The 21,944-nt window shown below is 39.1% G+C and overlaps 1 protein-coding gene across 9 annotated transcripts in view; it reads right to left on the bottom strand.

Moving 5' to 3' along the window:
* The window catches only part of LOC120423636 (fat-like cadherin-related tumor suppressor homolog), an 861,295-nt gene that overhangs the window by 239,283 nt on the left and 600,068 nt on the right, over nucleotides 1–21,944 (bottom strand). For all 9 annotated transcript variants that reach the window (XM_052708242.1, XM_052708241.1, XM_052708240.1 and 6 more), the window contains one exon: nucleotides 13,414–16,006. In XM_052708242.1, coding sequence (XP_052564202.1) covers nucleotides 13,414–16,006 — 2,593 coding nt within the window. The remainder of the gene's footprint in view (nucleotides 1–13,413; nucleotides 16,007–21,944) is intronic.

Here is a 21,944-nt window from a genome sequence, read left to right as displayed (position 1 = left end):
TGCTATCGATATTAAAACTTATGAAATTATGACAAATCATGTTTTTTGCTGAAACTTTGCTGTTTTTGCTGGCTTCAAACTCATGCTTGAAAACTTGTTGAATAGTTGTTGTATTGTTACAATTGTGCAACATGTTTTCCAATGGTAGATGTAACAAACTAGTTGCATACGAGTGTGTTATTTGTTCACTGCAAATTGCTTTAGCAAACATGGTGCAGCTTTACCGTTTGTGCGACAGCTTACTTATTGTTCTACAGTTACTGTGTTTTCTTCTATGTGAACTTGTTTAAATTAATGAAACAAGAACGAAAGAACAATTTCTCGTCGTAGTCGTAGTGTTGAAGATAGTCCAAAATCAATTTATGGAACTACTTTTCAACATGTAAATTATCAGTGAATTTCATGTAACATTGTTGAACTTTTCAATGTAACATGATCGCTTGATTGTTAAAGTTGTTGCACAAAAGTTGCAATGCTGTTTTTTCAATATTATTTAGTTAAATAGATGTCTTGTTTTGCAAAATTTGTCATTTTCGGACTTCTTACGTGCGACTATTTTTGCCTTGAAACCCCTCACTGACAAATGGTTGAAGATTGCGGAACAAACAGTCAAACGCAGAAGCGACGTACTTCCGGCCTTGCCCCGGTTCTCTTAGGCAGCAATCAACCAATTTTAGCAGAAAACCCGAATCCGTTGCGTCTCTTGGGAGTGCAACCAAAAAAAAAAAGGAGTCAGCAATTTTGCAGTCCGCGAGCTCCATCAGAAGGCAGTTGCAGACTTGCCGTTGATTTGCAAGGGAAATTCGCTAAATATTGGCACTCCGGGTGCAGAGAGCGATGCGTTTGGCAGCTTCATTTGGCCTCAATTTTTGTTGGCCGAGGTGCCAATCAAGTCGTTATCGGGTTCCGGCGTGGGGAAATATTTGCATGACGTGATTGGAAGTTTTCAGACTTAGTTAGCATAAAAGATTGGGTGCAGTCATTCGAACGGTTTTTCATTTCAATTGAGTGAGATTGCAGAGGAAATTCTTATTAAAAACCAAGTACACAAATTTTAGAATCTTACATTCTGTGAATCTTACAAGCCTGTTAAATTGTAAAACTATAAAGTTGCAAGACTGTAAAATTGAACGCCTGTTAAATTGCAATACTGTAAAATTACAAGCCTGTAAGATCGTTAGCCTGTAGAATTGAAAGACTGTAAAATCGCAAGACTAAGAAATTGCAGGACTGTAAGATTGCAAGACTTTAAAATTATTAGACTGTAAAATTGCAAGTCTGTAAAATTGTTAGACTGTAAAATTGCAAGTCTGTAAAATTGCAAGACTGTAAATTGCAAGACTGTAAAATGCAAGTCTGTAAAATTGTAAGACTGCAAAATCGCAAGACAAACAAATTGCAAGACTGAAAGATTGCAAGATTTTAAAATTATTAGACTGTAAAATGGCAAGTCTGTTAAATTGCAAGACTGTAAAATTGCAAGACTGTAAAATTGCAAGTCTGTAAAATTGCAAGACTGTAAAATTGCAAGACTGTAAAATTGCAAGTCTGTAAAATTGCAAGACTGTAAACTTGCAAGTCTGTAAAATTGCAAGACTGTAAAATTGCAAGAATGTAAAATTGCAAGACTGTAAAATTGCAAGACTGTAAAATTGCAAGACTGTAAAATTGCAAGAGTGTAAAATTGCAAGACTGTAAAATTGCAGGACTGTAAAATTGCAAGACTGTAAAATTGTAAGACTGTAAAATTGCAAGACTGTAAAATTGCAAGACTGTAAAATTGCAAGACTGTAAATTGCAAGACTGTAAAATTGTCCCGCCCGTGTGGATCAATCGGACCGCGCACTGGACTCACAATTCAGAAGTCGCCGGTTCGAATCCCGCGGCGGGCGCTCTAAAATTCTTTGTGTAAATATGGGTATTCGGCGCCGTCGCTCCGTGCCATACTTTCATACACTTAGGAGCCCAGAGCGGCGAAGTCCTTGTAGATAAAAAGGAAGACACTAGTGGTTGGTACTAGCAATGGTGGCCGACAGCTATAAAGTCAACTTAGTTTTTTATAAAATTGCAAGACTGTATAATTGTAAGACTGAAATTGCAAGTCTGTAAAATTGCAAGACTGTAAAATTGCAAGACTGTAAAATTGCAAGAGTGTAAAATTGCAAGACTGTAAAATTGCAAGACTGTAAAATTGCAAGACTGTAAAATTGCAAGACTGTAAAATTGCAAGACTGTAAAATTGCAAGACTGTAAAATTGCAAGACTGTAAAATTACAAGTCTTTAAAATTGCAAAACTGTAAATTGCAAGACTGTAAAATTGCAAGTCTGTAAAATTGCAAGACTGTAAAATTGCAAGACTGTATAATTGCAAGACTGTAAAATGCAAGACTGTGAAATTGCAAGTCTGCAAAATTGCAAGACTGTGAAATCGCAAGTCTGTAAAATTGCAAGACTGTAAAATTGTAGGACTGTGAAATTACAAGCCTGTAAGATTGTGAGCCTGTAAAATTGCAAGACTGTAAAATTTTAAGAGCGTAAGATTGCAAAACTGTCCAATTGTAAGTCTTAAAAATTAGAAGACTGTAAAATTTTCAGACAGTTGCTGTAAAATTGCAATACTGTAAGAATCTTACAGTGTAAGATTACACGACTGTAAGACTGCAAGACTGATAAATTTAAACTTAAATCGACGCAATAAAACAGACATTCTCGGCAAGGACAATGCAATAACCATCCATTCGAACCGCAAACCCCCAGCAGGGGTTAAGTAACGATGTAACATTACTAAACCCTGCCCCGATAAACACATTTCCACATCGCAAATAGGCAAACGCACACACAGAGATACATAAACATTGCATAGAGCCCACATGAAAACAATCAACATTTCTCGTCGTCAAATAAAACATCGCCACCAGGAAAAAGCTCAGCCCCTGCCAATCAGGGGCAGGGCTTTGGATTCTGGGTTTTATCCTCGGAAAAAGCGATTGTTTGCGTGCAAAAAGAAGCAATAGCGGCAAAAACTGTTGGCCCAACATTGAGCATACAATTATTGATGGTGGAAACAATGTATAGAGATGTGTTTGAACTAAGTTGAAGTAGTTTTGAAAATGTTAAAACAATATTTTTTTTGATCTTATTTTTAAAAATATCTTTAAATAAATGAAATTTAAAAAAAAACATAAACCCTTTTCAAATGTGACTCCCCAACGCAGGGAAACCCCATTCAACAATGCATTTTCCCGGGGAAAATGCCATGAAAAAAAGGCCGATGCACAGAGCTTTTATTCGACCACTTAGCGTGTGTTTTTACGTCAGACTGGGCCTGGAAAATGCACTGTCCATGGCTCCACTTGTGCTGGGTGGTTGCCAACGAAAATGAACCGGAAAAGTTGGCCCAATGTCGTTGGCATTGTGCCCCCTCCCGTCGGGCTCGACTCGAATTCAGCCGGGGAGAGCAAAATAAACTGCAAAATAATTATTGTAATTATTTTATGTCGATTGCGGCTAACGGGACGAGTGATATGCTGATTTCGAGCAGAGTTTTGCTCGAGAGCAAAGGATAATGCATCATGCAAGGGGATTTCGTAATTTGCAAGCCGAAAAAAAAATCGTCGAATTTTGTTCGCTGTAATTACTGCGGTCTTTTGGGACAGCGAACACACACGCCAATTCGATAAGCTCTTGGCGAAAAAGGATTGAAAAAAGTAAAACATGATCATTTTAATGAGGTTGGGACTTTTTTATGATAAAGGGACGAAATTATTTTTTTTTCCTTGCATAACATGGATAATTAAAGCTCGGATTGCACATGAGAATTGATAATTGAATAAAATCAATATCTTTTGAAGCACTCTTGACCACTTACGAGCAATAAACAAACAAAAAAATCATTGCAATGAGACATGAAGACAAGAAGACAAGAAGACAAGAAGACAAGAAGACAAGAAGACAAGAAGACAAGAAGACAAGAAGACAAGAAGACAAGAAGACAAGAAGACAAGAAGACAAGAAGACAAGAAGACAAGAAGACAAGAAGACAAGAAGACAAGAAGACAAGAAGACAAGAAGACAAGAAGACAAGAAGACAAGAAGACAAGAAGACAAGAAGACAAGAAGACAAGAAGACAAGAAGACAAGAAGACAAGAAGACAAGAAGACAAGAAGACAAGAAGACAAGAAGACAAAAAGATTTCGCAGAACCCGTTTTTTTTCAGCTTATTCAAATTAGATTCTCCAACTTTCGAAAAGATTTATCGCAGCTCACGACAGCTTGGCAATAAAAAAATGGCAAAACTTTGTCCAAACCATGCTTCCATGCATAAATTAAGGCACCATATCATCACCATCCTCCTCCACGTCTGTGTGTCTCTATTTCCCCGTCCTAACTCTCTAAACAAAGTGTAAACAAGTCGCAATGTGATTAAATTATAACTCAAACCATGATGATGCTTTCCGGCGTTGCTGACCGGCCAGGAAATTTCGGATGCTGGAAAGTTAAGGGCCTAGGGCGGAGGAGGCTCGCGCGCACGAACGATAATGTAATTAATTCTAATTAATTTAAAATATTTTGCAAGTCGCTGGACGGTGCCGGGCGCGCCACCAAAATGAGGGCCATATTTGAATAATGTTTGGCCGGGTGGGATGCATAATGTGTTTATTTTACTGCGCCTGGTAGGCTCGAGAGTGTGATTCTGAAATGTAAGAGACGGTGACTTGCTGTCGTTTTGAAAATTGTTTGACATACTGTCAAGGGCAAACTTATAGGAAATTGCTACGGCTTTCCGGTGAAAATATATTTCGATACTATAAAATCAAGTCTCACAAATAGAAATTGGCAAAAAATGGCCGAAACCACATTTTCAAAACCGATGTATCTTTACAAAGATCGGACTAAGCACAATAGATAATATGGAAACTTTTACGCAAAATTGTGTCGGTTCACGTGTTTATTTTTCAAAATGTTGACGTTTAGAGCACTTTTTATAAAAACAGTGTATGTAAATGATTTTTGTATTTCTGTATTTCCTCTATCCTATTTTTTTCTTTTTCAACATCTTAAGCTACATTTACAAAAAAATTAATCGAATAAAAAATCGTGGGTTCACTTTCAAAATTAACTTTTAAACTTAAAAATCAATAATTCTAATAAAAGTGGCGTGTTTTTATCTTTCAGTGTATTTTGATCAGAAAGCCCATCAAATTTCCTACTAGTTTCCTCTGACTTTTGGCTTCGAGTTACAGCTAAATTTAAATTGAGAAATACAAAAATATTTAAAATACTAACACCCTTCTCAATTGCAAGGATCGAGTGCATTTGGCTCTATATACACAAAAATGGCTGATATAACCAAAATTATCACTTGCCAGCTGTCCACTTTACAATGGAATGTAAATATTCAAAAATCTGTTCCTCGACAAAGTTTTCTTTTTATCTGATCGATTTGGTGTTTTTAGCAAAGTTGTAGGTTATGCTAAGGATTATTCATAAAAAAAATCATCAAGAAAATTTAACTTCTGATCTTCTGTAAAAAAACAATCGTTCGAACAAAAATGTTTACAAAATTTTAAATCAAGCCTAACATATTTAACGGTCTAACATTTTAGTATGTAGTTAATAGGTGGGTAATTCTCCGCCAACTCACACAGCAGTTGCCCCGACCCCTCTTCGATTTGCGTGAAACTTTGTCCTAAGGGGTAACTTTTGTCCCTGATCACGAATCCGAGGTCCGTTTTTTTTTTATATCTCGTGACGGAGAGGCGGTACGACCCCTTCCATTTTTGAACATGCGAAAAAAGAGGCGTTTTTCAATAATTTGCAGCCTGAAATGGTGATGAGATAGAAATTTGGTGTCAAAGGGACTTTAATATAAAATTAGACGTCCGATTTGAATGCGTACTCAGAATTGAGCATGAGCATGAGCATGAGAGATCACCCATGGTTGCCCCTCCGTTGCTGAACAGAACCGTAATATCCTTTCAGCACTACTGATTATATGCTTCGACGATCTAGTGGTGTTTCCCTTATCAACAGCATGTATGAATGCGCTGAAAAGATAAAACACCATGATTGCCAAAACAAGATCAGTTGCGAATAGGTAGCAGTCATTGGCCACCAACGGCGCCCGCCATGTCAGTTTGTAGATCTCGATTTTTAGGGACGGGAATGTTAGTTAGCGCAGGTTGCTACTAGGGCAGCTGATTTACTCTGTGCTTACACCCCACAAGCGCCAGGAACCTGAAAATTGGTTAGTAGGATAGGGTGTTTGGTCAGGATTCATCATAGAAGATGATGATGCGACCCAAAATCATAGTGTTTGTTGAAAGGTATTATATTTTATTCTCAAGGCAAACAATCGGTTGCTGCGGATGAGACATTTCCCGTTTAACTGTTGTTAAATTTTAAATGAAATGGTTTAATCTTAGACAGCCGGCTGTGGAAAGATAAAACCAAATAATATTTATTTATAAAATGAGGTGTTAAACGCAATGCTGCAATGATAGCGTAGTCTGATTTTTAATTATATAATCATTTAGTTCATGAATTTGCAACGGAATAGACGCGACGAACTCAATCATCAAGTGCCTTCCGATCTTCTTTCTGTTAGCTAGATAAGGTATTGATTTTCGTTGCCTCTCGAGCTACGATGCTATGGAGAGGGCTTAACACACAAACAACCGACGTCGAGCCCTCCGAGCTACGGAGCTATGGGAAGGTCTTTTCAACACAAAAAGACTCGCGCACCACACGACGTTCTTAATGAATCAAAATAATTTTGCTGCGCGATAAACCTAACGAACTTAGATCGTTTTTATCGAAAACTATATCACAATTCACGACAAAAATGCGAAACAAAAGGCACACACAAAAAAAAAATCACTTTTCACTCCGAATATTTTTTTATTACGACCACGCGCTCCCTTTGCCAATTATGCTCTCCGATTTGAATGCGTACTCAGAATTCCGGATAAACGTATTTTTCATCGAAAAAAAACACTAAAAAAGTTTTAGAAAATCTCCCATTTTCCGTTACTCGACTGTAAAAATTTTTGGAACATTTCATTTTATGGGAAATTTAATGTACTCTTCGAATCTACATTGACCCACAAGGGTAATTTTTTCATTTAGAACAACATTTTTCATTTTAAAATTTCGTGTTTTTTCTAACTTTGCAGGGTTATTTTTTAGAGTGTAACAATGTTCTGCAAAGTTGTAGAACAGACAATTACAAAAATTTTGATTTATAGACATAAGGGGTTTGCTTATAAACATCACGAGTTTTTGCGATTTTGCGAAAAAAAAGTTTTGAAAATGTTGGTCGTCATCGATCATGGCCGTTCATGGTCATCCACAACAGACACGGACGACGAAACAAAGAGAAACGCAAAAAGGAACTTTTTCAAAACTTTTTTTCGTAAAATCGCGATAACTCGTGATGTGTGTAAGCAAACCCCTTATGTATACATATCAAAATTATTGTAATTGTCTGCTCTACAACTTTGTAGAGCATTGTTACACTCTTAAAAATAACCCTGCAAAGTTAGAAAAAACACGAAATTTTAAAATGAAAAATTTTGTTCTAAATGAAAAAATGACCCTTCTGGGACAATGTAGATTCGAAAAGTTCATTAAATTTCCCATAAAAGGGCATGTTCCAAATTTTTTTACAGTCGAGTAACGGAAAATGGGAGAATTTTTAAAACTTTTTTAGTGTTTTTTTCGATGAAAAATACGTTTATTCGGAATTCTGAGTACGCCATCCAATCGGGCGTCTAATTTTACATTAAAGTCCCTTTGACACCAAATTTCTATCTCATCACCGTTTCAGGCTGCAAATTATTGAAAAACACCTCTTTTTTCGCATGTTCAAAAATGGAAGGGGTCGTACCGCCCCTCCGTCACGAGATATCAAAAAACGGACCTCGGATTCGTGATCAGGGACAAAACTTACCCCTTAGGACAAAGTTTCACGCAAATCGAAGAGGGGTCGGGGCAACTTTTCCCGATTTCGTGTGAGTTGGTAGAGAATTACCTATACAACTTTGTAAAAAAAATCTTATTATATCAATTGATTTTTTTTGTTAAGAAGTATTATTTTTCTAAATAAAATATTGAATCAGAGAGTAAAATCCATGCTTCTTAACAATAAAAATGATTTTAAATTTGTCTCTGTTACCATTTCAAAGGAATATGTAATAATGTAATAAGGTTGACTCATAAAACAAACAAAAAATAAAAGCATGCAGAAATTATGTTTTTTCATGGCAAATAACTTGTTCTAGACCGTAATTTTATCAACAAAACTCATTTTAAGGATTTTTAGGCAAAATTTTGACTTTTTATCAATTTCACCCAAAATTTATAGGTATATTGTTATAAAACTTATAAACTATGTTAAGTAAAATTTACACATTGATTTTCTTTTTCTTCTTAAAAACTTATTAGCAACCTTAGTGATTGTGTAAAGTTTGAACACATTAAATCTGATTTTAACAACAAATATTTTGTACAAAGTCACCGCAATATGCTAAATACAATTTGCAACGCCACTAGTTTTCAAATACTTTTGAAATACATTTTTTTTCAACAATAGTACATGGACCTTGTTTGGTCTACCCCAGTACATGTTTTACAAAATGATAATCTTGAGACAAACCTTACCAGTGTGAAAAAAAAATATAAAAACAGAATGAAATCCTATCATTGATACCCCGTTTTGCTTATAAGTTCAATATGCACAGTAGATTAAAATGAATAAAATTAAGTTAGGGTCTCTCAATAATATTTTTTGCAAATTAAAAAAAAATTAGGACCAAAAAGTAAGGAAAATGTATACTTCAGCATGAATTTCGGGTATTCCCGGGAAATTTAAAAATTTCCCGGGAAACGGGAAGTTTTTTCCCGGGACGGGAAATTGGACGCTCTACGATGAATTCATGTGAATTTGATATTACAATACTTCGTCTTTTATCGCCCTGTGTTCCTTAAAAGACAAAATTTGTCAACTCAGAATTGTTTATTTTGATTCAAAATGCAATAATGAACAAGAAATAATGCATTTTTTAAATTGTTGGCAATTCATTCCAATGATTTTTTTTATTTTGAACAATAGTTAATTTATTTTTAAATTTGACAAATTGCAGCAAAAATGCTTTCTATAAACCAACATCAACACTCAAAAGTAAGCTTAAGCAAGCTCGTCATGATTTTTACATAGTAAAATTTATTTTTTACTTGCTCTTCTACTTTATTGAACATAACGTCATGATTCGAAATCCGGACACTTAGTACCATATTATTTTTGTTATAGCTGGCAAAAAATCATGTAATAAGTTGGAAATGCAGAAATATCATCAGGATATAGTATAAATAGTCAGTTTTAAGGGAATGCATGCAAAATATGTCTTTTCTAACAATTTTTCATCAGAATTTGAAAATTAAAATGACTTGTTGTGCTTCGAATCCCGGACACTGATAAGAGCTGATTCGAAATCCGGACACTTTTGCTTCGAATTCCGGACACTCGATTTTACTTATGAATAGCACAAATTTGGACTGAAATGTTAGTGAATGGCATTCTTTAGGTCTCAAATAAGCTGTTAACATCAAAACAATTGATAGTTTATATAAAAAATGGCTGGTATTTAAGGAAATCAAAACCACTAATTTCTGCTTTGCCTTCCCGGTGCTTCGGACGCGTATGAAATATTTCCGTTGAAATGTTTCGCATTTTTGGTAAACTCATAATTTTATTTTATTTAATTGTTTCGGCATTAACTACACGTTCAAACAATCTTTAAATGAAAGTTGATGTTAGAATTCATCGCATAACACAGTTTTGACATTCATAATGCGCACTTATATCCAAATAATTGATAAAGCAAGTTGAAGTGTCCGGGTTTCGAAGCGTCCGGGAATTCGAATCATGACGTTAGCTGTTTGAAAAAAATCCTCTTAAGTTTTACGATTGATTAATGGGAACTGATGGAAGTTGTGTCCTTTTACCAAAATTATACCAGGACTAAATTAAACGAAAATCAAAAAAAGGTCGAGACAACATTTTCCGGCTTTGTGTGAGTTGATAGAGCAAAAATTGGCATTTAGAGTATAAAAGCGTAACGGTTTCAAATCAATTATATTGAAAAATGTCTAGTAATCTGAAAAATTACTTAAAATCAAGACTCCAACAACCTTCTGTTAACTAATATGGGCCATTCTCTGCCAACTCACACAGCACTTGCCCCGACTTCTCTTCGATTTTCGTGAAACTTTGTCCTAAGGGGTAACTTTTGTCCCTGATCACGAATGCGAAGATCGAAGTTCGATAGAAATTTGGTGTCAAAGGGTCTTTTATGTAAACTTGGCACCCGAATTGATGGCGTACTCAGGGGGGTCGTTTGTTCAATTAGAACAAAATTATTAATTTGAAAGTTTCGTGTGTTTGTAACTTTGCAGGGTTATTTTTTAGAATGTAACAATGTTCTACAAAGTTGTAAAGCAGACAACTACAAAAATTCTGATAAATTAACATAAGAGGTTTGCTTGTAACCATTACGAGTTATCGCGATTTTGAGGAAAAAAAGTTTTGAAATGCAAATTATTGAAAAACATGTTTTTTACGCATGTTCCAAAATTAAAGGGGTCGTCCCGCCCCTTCTGCCCGAGATATCAAAAAACGAACCTCGGATTCGTGATCAGGGACAAAACTTACCCCTTAGGACAAAGTTTCATGCAAATCGAAGAGGGGTCGGGGCAACTTTTCCCGATTTCGTGTGAGTTGGTAGAGAATTACCTAGATTGAGAATTATTGTAAGCTTGAAAGTTGACCCAACAGCAATCCCGCCGTCACCAAACTCATTTCAATCCCATCATGTTGTGGTCATCGCACTGCCACTCCCGCCGTTCATCACAATAAAGTTCCAAAATGTGCCATTTTGAATGGAGTTTGGCGTCCACCACCCCCCCCCCCCCTGAAAATTCCCAAAATGATTACCAAGTTCAAACTGTGTCACCACGTGGGTGGATTTTGCATCAGTGTGTGTGCGTGAGAGTTCATTAGAAGCTTAGTGAGGAACGGGTGCTTGTCATTTTGGCCCCTCACACCCAACCACACAATGGCAGTGTGTCCAGTCGGGCTTGCTGAAAATTTGAATAAATTTATTTGATTAAATCCTCTTCTCGTAGCTCACAAACAATATGGTGGTGGGTTTACACTTGAACAACAAACAATTTTGGATTTGAAGTGGATTTAAATATCAACAGGAATAGTTACGGAAAGTTATGTTCAATTCATGACTTGTTTGGAAAAATAAATAAAAATTTCAAATATATTTTCAACAGTGTGTCATGGATCCATACAGTTTTGGAGTTTCATCCACCCTCACAACATGCATACACACTCAAAAGGCAACAAAATGCATTCATAATATGCAAATCACTTCGATATTAAAACTATAATATGCGTATGCATTATTCATCCTGCAATTTCACTGATTTCCAAGGATTCAGAGTTGAGTGTGTGTGTCTGTGTGGGAGGGTGACAGGTTAAGAGTGCACATGATGAAGCCAAAAGTGGTCCAGAGGATCCAGCAGAAACCAACACGAGTGTCCTGTCCACTGGGCATTTGCTGTAGCATTTGAAATTCCAGCCTACCTTCGGGCGTTGCAGAACCATGGAAGCCAGAGGACCTAAATCAGAGCTCAAGTCGATTTAAAAATTGTGGAAACTTTTGAAATTGCAGCTGCGAAATGCAGCTTTTGCGAATGAATGCTCGGAAAATAGAATTGATTTCGGTTTCCCATTGGGGGTTCACACATTTGACCCCCTCCCTCCCTCCTCCTCGAGCCGACAGGCATTTGGCAACCAGCCGTAATCTTTCATCGGAAAATTTCATTGCAAAATGCTCAATAAATCTGCTGGCCTCAACTTCTGTGTCCTGATTGCATTGGTTAGCATCAAATGCATTCCCAAAACTGGCACCAGCTGGAAAATTGCACATTGCACTGTCTGGCACTCGTTGCAGTAAATGTATCAGGGATTTCATATAGGAATCAAACCAGGCTGATGAGTGGAACATTCCAGCCCTGCGCAGAAAATTGTGGAAATGCCCGGTTGGATAAACTGATGGGAGGTAAAATGACTTATTCTTGAATCTTGAATATTTTGAATATTTTGAATATTTTGAATATTTTGAATATTTTGAATATTTTGAATATTTTGAATATTTTGAATATTTTGAATATTTTGAATATTTTGAATATTTTGAATATTTTGAATATTTTGAATATTTTGAATATTTTGAATATTTTGAATATTTTGAATATTTTGAATATTTTGAATATTTTGAATATTTTGAATATTTTGAATATTTTGAATATTTTGAATATTTTGAATATTTTGAATATTTTGAATATTTTGAATATTTTGAATATTTTGAATATTTTGAATATTTTGAATATTTTGAATATTTTGAATATTTTGAATATTTTGAATATTTTGAATATTTTGAATATTTTGAATATTTTGAATATTTTGAATATTTTGAATATTTTGAATATTTTGAATATTTTGAATATTTTGAATATTTTGAATATTTTGAATATTTTGAATATTTTGAATATTTTGAACATTTTGAATATTTTGAATATTTTGAATATTTTGAATATTTTGAATATTTTGAATATTTTGAATATTTTGAATAATTTGAATATTTTGAATATTATGAATATTATGAATATTTTGAATATTTTGAATATTTTGAATATTTTGAATATTTTGGATATTTTCAATATTTTCAATATTTTCAATATTTTCAATATTTTCAATATTTTCAATATTTTCAATATTATGAATACACAGAAAAAATGATGGTAATATTCATCAGGAAATGGTGACTTTGTGGCAAAAAATATGATTAACTTTACCCCAGAAAATGATGAATTTTCATCAGTTTTTGATGAATATTCATCAGGTTCACATTTTACACATTTTTTATGTAATACTACACAAATAAAGAGGTAATATTCAACCTACCAAATTTTCAACATTCCAAAATTCAACTTTTTTTTTCTGTGTATTTTAAATATTTTGAATAATTTAAGGACTTAAAACTGTATAATTTAACATCTCATCACACCCTAAATTCCTTTTCGATCCAACCTTACTGCATCTACCCTTTTTTTGAATCGACCTGGACGCATCGAAATTATTATTGTGAAAGCGCACCAGCTACGCTCCGAGCGGTCTTTACTGCTTATCCCCCTTTGATCACGCACCTCACCGGGCATAAAATTACACTTCACAGGTAAAATTCTAATCAAATTCATGTGCGGCTCATCGCAACGCAAACCGTAATTAAAACCACCCCCGCCGGATCAGTACAATCAAACATCAAAACCATCTTCCACTTACCTTCATTGTCGATGGCGAAAATGCCCAGCCCGTCTCCGCCTTTGATCGAGTAGCTGACGCGCGAGTCCGGCCCTGGTGGATCCAGATCCTTGGCCGTGACCTGCATGACGTGCGCCCCCGGCGGTTTGTTCTCCGTAATCGACCCGATCAGCACGAAATCTTCAAACTGTGGCGCGTACTTGTTTTCATTCACATCGATCACTTCCACAATCACTGAGGTTTCCGACGAGAGTGAGGGCGTTCCCCGGTCGATCGCCTTCACAATCAAGCTGTGAATCTGACGCTCCTCAAAGTCTAGCATTTTCGCCGTTCGGATCGTGCCGGACTGCTTGTCGATCTTGAACGAGCCCTCGCCGTCCCCGTTTTCTCCGAAACTGTACAGAATTTCACTGCTCGGACCGGAGTCCAGGTCGACCGCGGACACTACCGTCACGACGGTTCCCTTGGGCACGTCTTCCCGGATGCGGACGCTGAGATCCTGGATGCTAAACTCGGGCGCGTTGTCGTTGATGTCGTCGACGGTGACGCGAACCAGGGCTTCCGAGAAGAGGGCGGGTGTGCTTTGATCGCCGCCACCGTCCGTTGCTCGGATGCGCAGTTCGTAGATCTCCTGACGTTCGCGATCGAGCGGAGCGATCACGGAGAGGACACCCGTTTCGGGGTCTACGCGGAAGTCTTTGGTGTCGGTGATGAGGCTGTACGTTACCTTGGCGTTGTTGCCGAGATCGGCGTCCGTAGCGTTGACGCGGAAGATGATCGTGCCGTTGAGGGCGTTCTCGGTGACGCGGAAGCTCGCGAGGGACTTTTCGAAGCGCGGCACGTTGTCGTTCTCGTCGAGGACGGTGATGGGGAGGACTTTGGAGATTGACTTTTGGGGTTTGCCCAGATCGTACACGGTGATGTTGAGGAAGTACTCGTCGCGACGTTCGCGATCGAGGTAGCCGATGATCTTGAGCTCTCCGTTGTCGGGGTCTAGCCGGAAGACGGAGTCGTCATCTCCGCCGGAGATGCCGAACACGAGCTTGCCGTTGTAACCTAGGTCACGATCGCGCGCCTTGATCCAGGTGATTGTGGTGCCGAGTGGGATCGACTCGTTGACCTTGACCTCCAGCGGTAAGTCGACAAACTCGGGTGCGTGAACGTTCTCGCCGTACCGGCTGGGCATCATGGCAAAGTCATCGCCGTTGCTGACGTCCCGTCCGGGCATGTTATTGCGTTCGGCGGACGCCTGGATGTCAACGAGGCGTTGACGAACTCCGGTTTCCCGACACTCGAACATGGCGCCGTCTTCGGCTTTGAGGTTACTGCCCAGATTGCGTTTGTTCTGCACCAGGTTGATCTGGATGCGGGCCGTGTCGGCAAAGTGCGTCCCATCGGTGGCGGTCACGTTGACCTCACGGTACTCGACGCCGATGTCACCGAGATCACAGCCTACGGAGATGACGCCCGTTCCCGGGTCCAGGTTGAAGCATCCATCCTCATTACCGGACACCATCCGGTAGGTGATCACACTTCCGTAGTCAAAGTCCAGCGCAGAAAGAGTGAATATCTCCGTCCCAATTGGAGTGTAGCGAGGGATTCTCCCAACACAATCAATCCGCTCAAACTGGGGTCGATTGTCATTGACGTCTCTTAGTTTGATGATCAGCTGCATCTCTGTCTGCCGTCGGTACGGAAGTCCCCAGTCGGAGGCTCGTACCCGCAAAATGTACTCTCGACGCATGCTTTCATAGTCCAGCAACTTGGAAGTCCGAACCACCCCGGAAAAGTGGTCAATGTCAAACGGGACATCATTCAGATTCGCTATACTATACGATATGTATGCATTCTCTCCGAGATCCTTATCCCGCGCCGTCACCTTCGTAACAGTCGTCCCCGCCGGTTCATTCTCATCCACCTTTATTGTCATATTATTTGTCTCAAAAATCGGATCATTATCGTTCGTGTCCTGCACATTGATCTTCACCTTCGCCGACGACTGTTTCCTCGTCCCCGTGTTCCCCTGATCAATCGCTGACACCGTCAACGTGTAAAACGCCTTCAACTCCGCATCCAACGGAACCGCCGTATACAACATCCCCGTTTCCGGATTCACTCGAAACTCTCCCCCCTCGTTTCCGCCCACAATCTCCAGAAACACCTGCGCATTCTTGCCCTCATCCCGATCCGTCACCTTCAGCCGAATCACCGGCGTGTTCGGCGGACTCGTCTCCGGCACCGACACCTCGTAAATCTCCCGATTAAACACCGGCGCATTGTCATTAATGTCCGCCAAGTGCACCGGAATCACCTTGTAACTCTGCCGCGACGGAACCCCCCTGTCCACCGCCCTCAGCGTCAAGTTATACCCCACCGGAGCCGTCTCCCGGTCCAACAACCGGTGCACCTCAATCACAAACTCCCCGCCCCGCCCAGTCGCCTTGATCCGAAAGTGCCCATCGGGATCCCCGTCCACAATGTCCAAACTCTTGATCTGGCCGTGCACGCCTTTGTCCTTGTCCTCGACGCGCACGATCCCAAACAGGTTGTTGTTCGAGTTCTCCAAAATGTCCGGCAGCGCCTGCACGTAAATATCCGGCGCGAATAGATTGACCTGTAATAAAAAGGGAGAGAGAGAGAAAGGGAAAATTGCAGTCGTAAGTCATCTGAATCAGGCACTAGTTCTATGCATTTGAAATGTGGGGAAAATGAAAAATTCAAATCGGGGCGCCAATTTTGAGTGCGCGTCCTCCGGCGGCAGTAGCAGCAGTGACCGGGAAGCGTTCCCGTGCAGTTCGGGAATTGAATTTATTCAAACACATATAATATACTTTTTTTTTAAAGTGGAGTGCAAAAAATGGCGCGCGCGTTTTCGGATGCATACACGGGACCAGAGAGGTAGTAGTTTTTTTTATATCTGATCAATTTACCCAAAAATAACTTTAAAAAATCATTGAAAAAATGTTTTGGAACAAATTAGTATATTTTCTTTTAAATTGAAACCCATTTTAAGAAAATATTAAATTTTCAAGGAGTAAATCCATTCACAGTCTACTAAGCGATCGTATCTGAATGATGCTGGATAATCTGCACCCAAAACTGGACAGCGCTTGTCCGAGAAAATAATGGCCTCGAGACGAGAGAATAATGGTACCATTTCCGGACACAGAGAACACAGCTCGAGATGTTGTTGTTGTTGTTTATTTATTTATTTTCGGCAGCTTTAACCTTCGCGGTCATTCGCTGCCCACAGCTCGAGATGGGCGAGAGAATTATTGTCTCGAGGTTCATTTGCAAAAAAATTGCATCCGTCAAAACAAAAAAAAAACAAAGGTGTCGACTACGGGAATCGAACCAGAAATCTTTGCCATACTAACCCAATGACTTTATTGCCTCGGCCACCACAGCTTGGTAGCTATGATGAGGTCAGAAGTCGATGTACAGTGTACAATGTACACCCAAAGTTAAAGAACGAGCGGATAGTCCTCCCCAGAAAGAACGTGAGGAAAGTATTATTTTGCGAGAGTATAGACCTCTCGCGTGTTCATTCGTTCATTGAAATAGTTCATCCATTGAGTGGCTTATATGGACAAATCTCGGATTAGTTTTCAAAAAACCATAAAAGCCATTGGTAAACAAAATCCTTTTTGCATCGGTATTCGACCTACTTACGAAAAACCAATATCAAAAATGCTCTTAATTGTTCTTAAATGTTGAATTTATCCTCTCCGTCCGTTCACAGTACCATCACAGACAAACAGACGGGACACTCGAGTGCCGAACCATCGTCCTTCAAAAACGGCTATTTCAAATGCAATTTTGTTTCGGCATCCACTCACCCGACACTGATGGCGCTCAAGGCTGTATATCATAGGTACTCGCGATCTTCCTTTGCATTAGTGTGAGTGCATGGCTCCGTGCCACTAAAACCAAAACAATAACAAACGAACAATGGACCGTGCCAGGAAAACCAAAACATAAACAATGTCAGTGTCAGTGGAGTGAGAGAGTCAGAGATAACGATTTTGACAACCGCACTACTACACACTCAATCGCGAGTACCTTAGGTAGAAAGCCATGGATGGCGCTGCTGTCGTGACAGCTCGCCCGTCTTTTCTCCGTGTGTGTGATGCGTTTTTTTTTTGTTGTTTATAGGTTGAGCGTGAGAACGTGTGAGGCAGCAAATGAAAACAAAAAATCCAAATCCAACGGTAATCCACTATCCAGACTTTGCGGGTCAAATTTGGGGAAGTTTCGACCAGAGTCAGATGAGCGTCTGACTAGCGAGGACATACCCTTTACCCCACTATTAACCAGATAGGCCTGCTCCACTGCGGAGAAAGCCGGATCCTGTGGTGGAGTCATCTTCTTTGGAGCAACCTGCTTATCCTTCGCGGACTGCTGCTCAGATTGCTGCTGCTAGTCGTCCTTTTGGCATTTCAACGATGTTGCGTCGATCGTGAGCAACACTCTTCGCGATTTTTTTCGTCTCATTCGGCCCATTTGGTTTTGTTGGCTGGCAACATAATTGCGCCGTGGACACGCTCCCTGCAGATGTCTCCGGCGGCCACTACTGGTGTTTTCGTGACCGGGATATCTTGTTGATGATGGTGTCAGGTGTAATGGTTCATGTTTTCGGTGGAGGAGGAATCTTATACGGAACATGCAAGCAACGAGGAGGACCAGTGGTGTGGCTTCTGTCATTGTGTTTGTCTTGCATCGCTGCAGGTGCTGCCACATGATTTGCCTCATGAGGTTCTGCCATTGGAAACGGAACCGACCCACCGTCATTTTCGGCCGTCGGTCTTGATTTATTTATTTTGATTTTGTTACTGATGATCAGCAACAACAACATTATTTCGAATCAGCTGTTAATGTTTACAATCGTTAAGGCTTGATTGTCTCACGCATACACTGACATGACACATGACAGTAATGGGTTTGTATTGGTGTGTTTGGGCTGCGCTTCGGCATAAGCTCACCAGGCAGCGCTGACGTCGCCGTGATTTGGAGATTTGATGAAGGACGATGGATTTTAAAAATAATTTGTATGGAGAGTTACGTCTGTTTGTCTATGGTACCATTTTACTACCGAACCGTGCTCTCTATCCTCTCGTTTGCCGATGCCCAGTTCTAGGTGTATGAAACTTGTTGGTGTTTTATTGTTTCAATGAACGAATATTCAGAAAAAAAAACAACTACATGATATTTTTGTCAAATTTTATATTGAATTTTTTCACCAATCAATTTCGCAAAATCCGTATTTTTTTATTTTTTCAGAGGACAAAAAATCGCAATTTTTGAGCGAAATTCAATAAAATCGAAAAAAAACTCATTGTGTCACTTCTCATATGAAAGAAGTTTCAATCTTGGTGTGCAATCTTGACACAGCCTAAAAATTGATGTAAGAGCGACAACTGGCCAAAGGGATTTAGGGTCTGAACGCGTTTGACACAGCTCGACTACCGGAAACATTTTCGGTTATAGCTCGGGACTCCAGCAACCAAATTCAACCAAACTTCGATACAATGCACTGAATGGTCAACCAAACAAAACGTGTTTTGTTATTGTTTACATTGCATGCTCTCGTTTTTGTTTATTCAAGGTCAAACATTGCACAGTGGGAAAAATCGAGGTAAAAAAAGGAATTAATTGATGCCGGTCAATTAGAACTTTCAACCAAGACGTTTCTTATGTGAAAAATTCCGAGGAATCGATTGATGATGGTGAGAACCTGCGGAAATTTGCGTAAGGCCCGTTTAAGTCCAATTTACCCCGTTTGTTGCTGTTTTTATTAGTTTTAAATATGTTTCGGTAATGTTCAATACTTTGACAAAACTTTTTTTTAAGTGAAAAATCAGAGGAATCGATTGGCGATGATGATAACCCGCAAAATGTACCTGAATCTCACTTGGATGGAGTAAAGAAAAGAAAAATTTATTTCAAAGCATTGAACATTTCAGCAACATATTTAAAACTGATAAAAACAGAAAAAACAGAGTAAATCGGTAACCTTAAACGGGCCTTACACAAATTTCCGCGGGTTCTCACCATCACCAATCGATTCATAAGAATTTTTCACATAAGAAAAGTATCGGTTGAAAGTTCTAATTGACCGGCATCAATTAAGTCCGTTTTTTGCCTCGATTTTTCCCACTGTGCATTGAAACGCGTTTTTTCTTGGAACGTCAAAAAGCGACGCACGACAAGTTAGCACGACGGTGACGATGTGACGAATCTTTTCGCTTTCTTCGGCCAGGTTGTTTCCTGGACCACGAACTATGAGCTCATAAGATTTTTGACAAACCGTTAAGGGACTCATAACTGCCAAAAAACAAAACGCACCGATTCTATGGGTTAAATACCATTAAAACTTCAGAGTCAAAGCGCCAAGTCCTGTCGCAACCAATAAAGCTTATATTTGGCCCGCTAAATTGACCCGTTTTATTACATTCTAATAAGTACACAAATCGTACTGTAAAAAATTTGACCTTATATATTTATGCATTCACTTTTTTTCTGATTTATGACCCCAAAATTCATTTTCTTCAAAGTCTATTGGTGCATAATTTTATAACTCATTTTTAAAAGTCGGTAAAAATACAACAAAAGAAATACTTTTAAAAAACCCTTAGCTACACCACTGTCAACAACGGCCCCCAGAAATTGCATCCCGGAATGCAACTGCTGCAAACTAGGCTATTTTTTCCAGATTGGGTTAACTTTTTGCACACACACCCCAGGAGTTCCTGGACTTCCTGCTGGTACTCGCAAAACCTGTTCCCCTTTTCCCTCCCTGTTGAAGAGAGGCAGTCAGAGAGGGGGTCAACAGAACCACCGCAGCATGTTTCAACTCTGGCAGGCCTGGCTGGGGCCGGGGCACTCTGTATGCTAAATATGTAAAATGGCGCAGAATTTTGCTCACCGATGCAGAAGCATTTTCTATGCAAGCATGATGGCCAGAAACAGGCTCGGCGTCCTGTGATGTGTGCCGGGGACACACCAGGCGAGTCAGAGAGATAGAAATTGTTCACCTAGCGGAAATTTAGGCACCAGCAGCCAGTGTTGCCAGTCTGTCGAAAGGGACATTCAATCCAGGAAGCAGAATTTTATTTTGCAGCCGGGGTGCAGCTGCAGCTGCAGTTACTGGCTGGAAATTCCGGTGCAATTCTTTTCCAGAATGACTCCATTCTGCTCGACGTGGCAGCATTTTCGGGGTTTGATCTGAGTTTTGTGAGAAATGTAACGCTTTGAAATATATTTTGTTTCAAATTATGGGGAAAATTCTAGCAGTTTGGTTGTAAAATAATTGAGATTGTCGGAAAACGAACCTGCAGGACCTGAAAGGTTTAATGAGATGTTATTGTAATAGAATTTCGATGAAATCCAAATATTTACTAGTTTCAGTTTCAACAAAATCAATAATTTTAATTTCAATAACTCAAGCTCACCATTTCATCGTTTCCGCTACCGTATTACCGCACATTCCAAGCAAATTTTAATCCAACAGTTACGACCACACCGTCGATCGTTTTCACAATTTCAATATCCTCAAAGTTATTGAATGGCGAAAATAAAAAAAAGAAGCAGCAAGAAACATTCACCCACAAATAAACACCATAAAGCTGTCCCGAAAGCTCTGTCCAAAAATGGAAAGTTCCTCCCAGTCTGCATCTGCATCTGCGGCTGCAAAAAGGCAATAACAATGATAATATTGTCTCACAGAAGGCATAAATATTGAATTGTTCACCGAAAAATATTGTAACTTTGTGTGGCAATTGCACTTGAATGTGGCGTTCTCTGTTTTAGGGTTGTTCAAGATTATTTGAACTTTTCTGAAAAGCTTATAAACTTTAATTTTGCAATTTAGAAAAAAGATACCAGTAGACTAAACTTTAATTAAATTTTTTGAGCACCCCAACTTCAATCGTAAATCTTTCACCTCATGTGCATTTATGTGCAAAAGGTGCACAGTTAGGGTTGCGCGCGCGCTTGAGGCATGTACGTACACTGGGAAATTCAAATTATTATTGGATACCCCCCCTCAACCCCTCCAAGACCTCGAGTGGATCGTCCCGGGGCAGTCATAAATAAAAGCAATTGAGTTCGTCGAGGACACTCTGACGGCCGGCCACGCTGGAAATAAAGAAAAAATCCCTAGTTTATAGCCATGATATATTGGCCGTTAATAAACGCACACGATGGCTTCGGGGGCTGATGCGTGGGAGTTTGTGTGCAACGCGAGCCGATGGTAATTAATTAATAAAATTGTGCTGAGTTATTCTCTGACAGGGCAGTTAAAAGATGTTTTTGAATTTGGTTGAAACTTTGAGCGTATGGTTCGTGTAACGCACACTCAACTGCATTGAAACATAAATCCCTCATTTTTCAACTTGCAATGTCTCGGAAACTATTGGTTCGATTTTCAATGGTGGAAAACACAACTTTTGTGATTTTTCTGCTGTTTACAATAATAATAATTTTGATATAAAAGCATCAAGAGTAGCCTTTTAATTTAGCTAAAAAAAACTTTTGTGACATTTTTACACTTA

The sequence above is a fragment of the Culex pipiens genome, chromosome 2 (genome assembly GCF_016801865.2).
Source record: "Culex pipiens pallens isolate TS chromosome 2, TS_CPP_V2, whole genome shotgun sequence".
In the NCBI taxonomy this organism is placed as follows: domain Eukaryota; kingdom Metazoa; phylum Arthropoda; class Insecta; order Diptera; family Culicidae; genus Culex; species Culex pipiens.
Note: the sequence above shows the minus strand (reverse complement) of the source record. Positions and strands in the feature narration are given on the sequence as shown.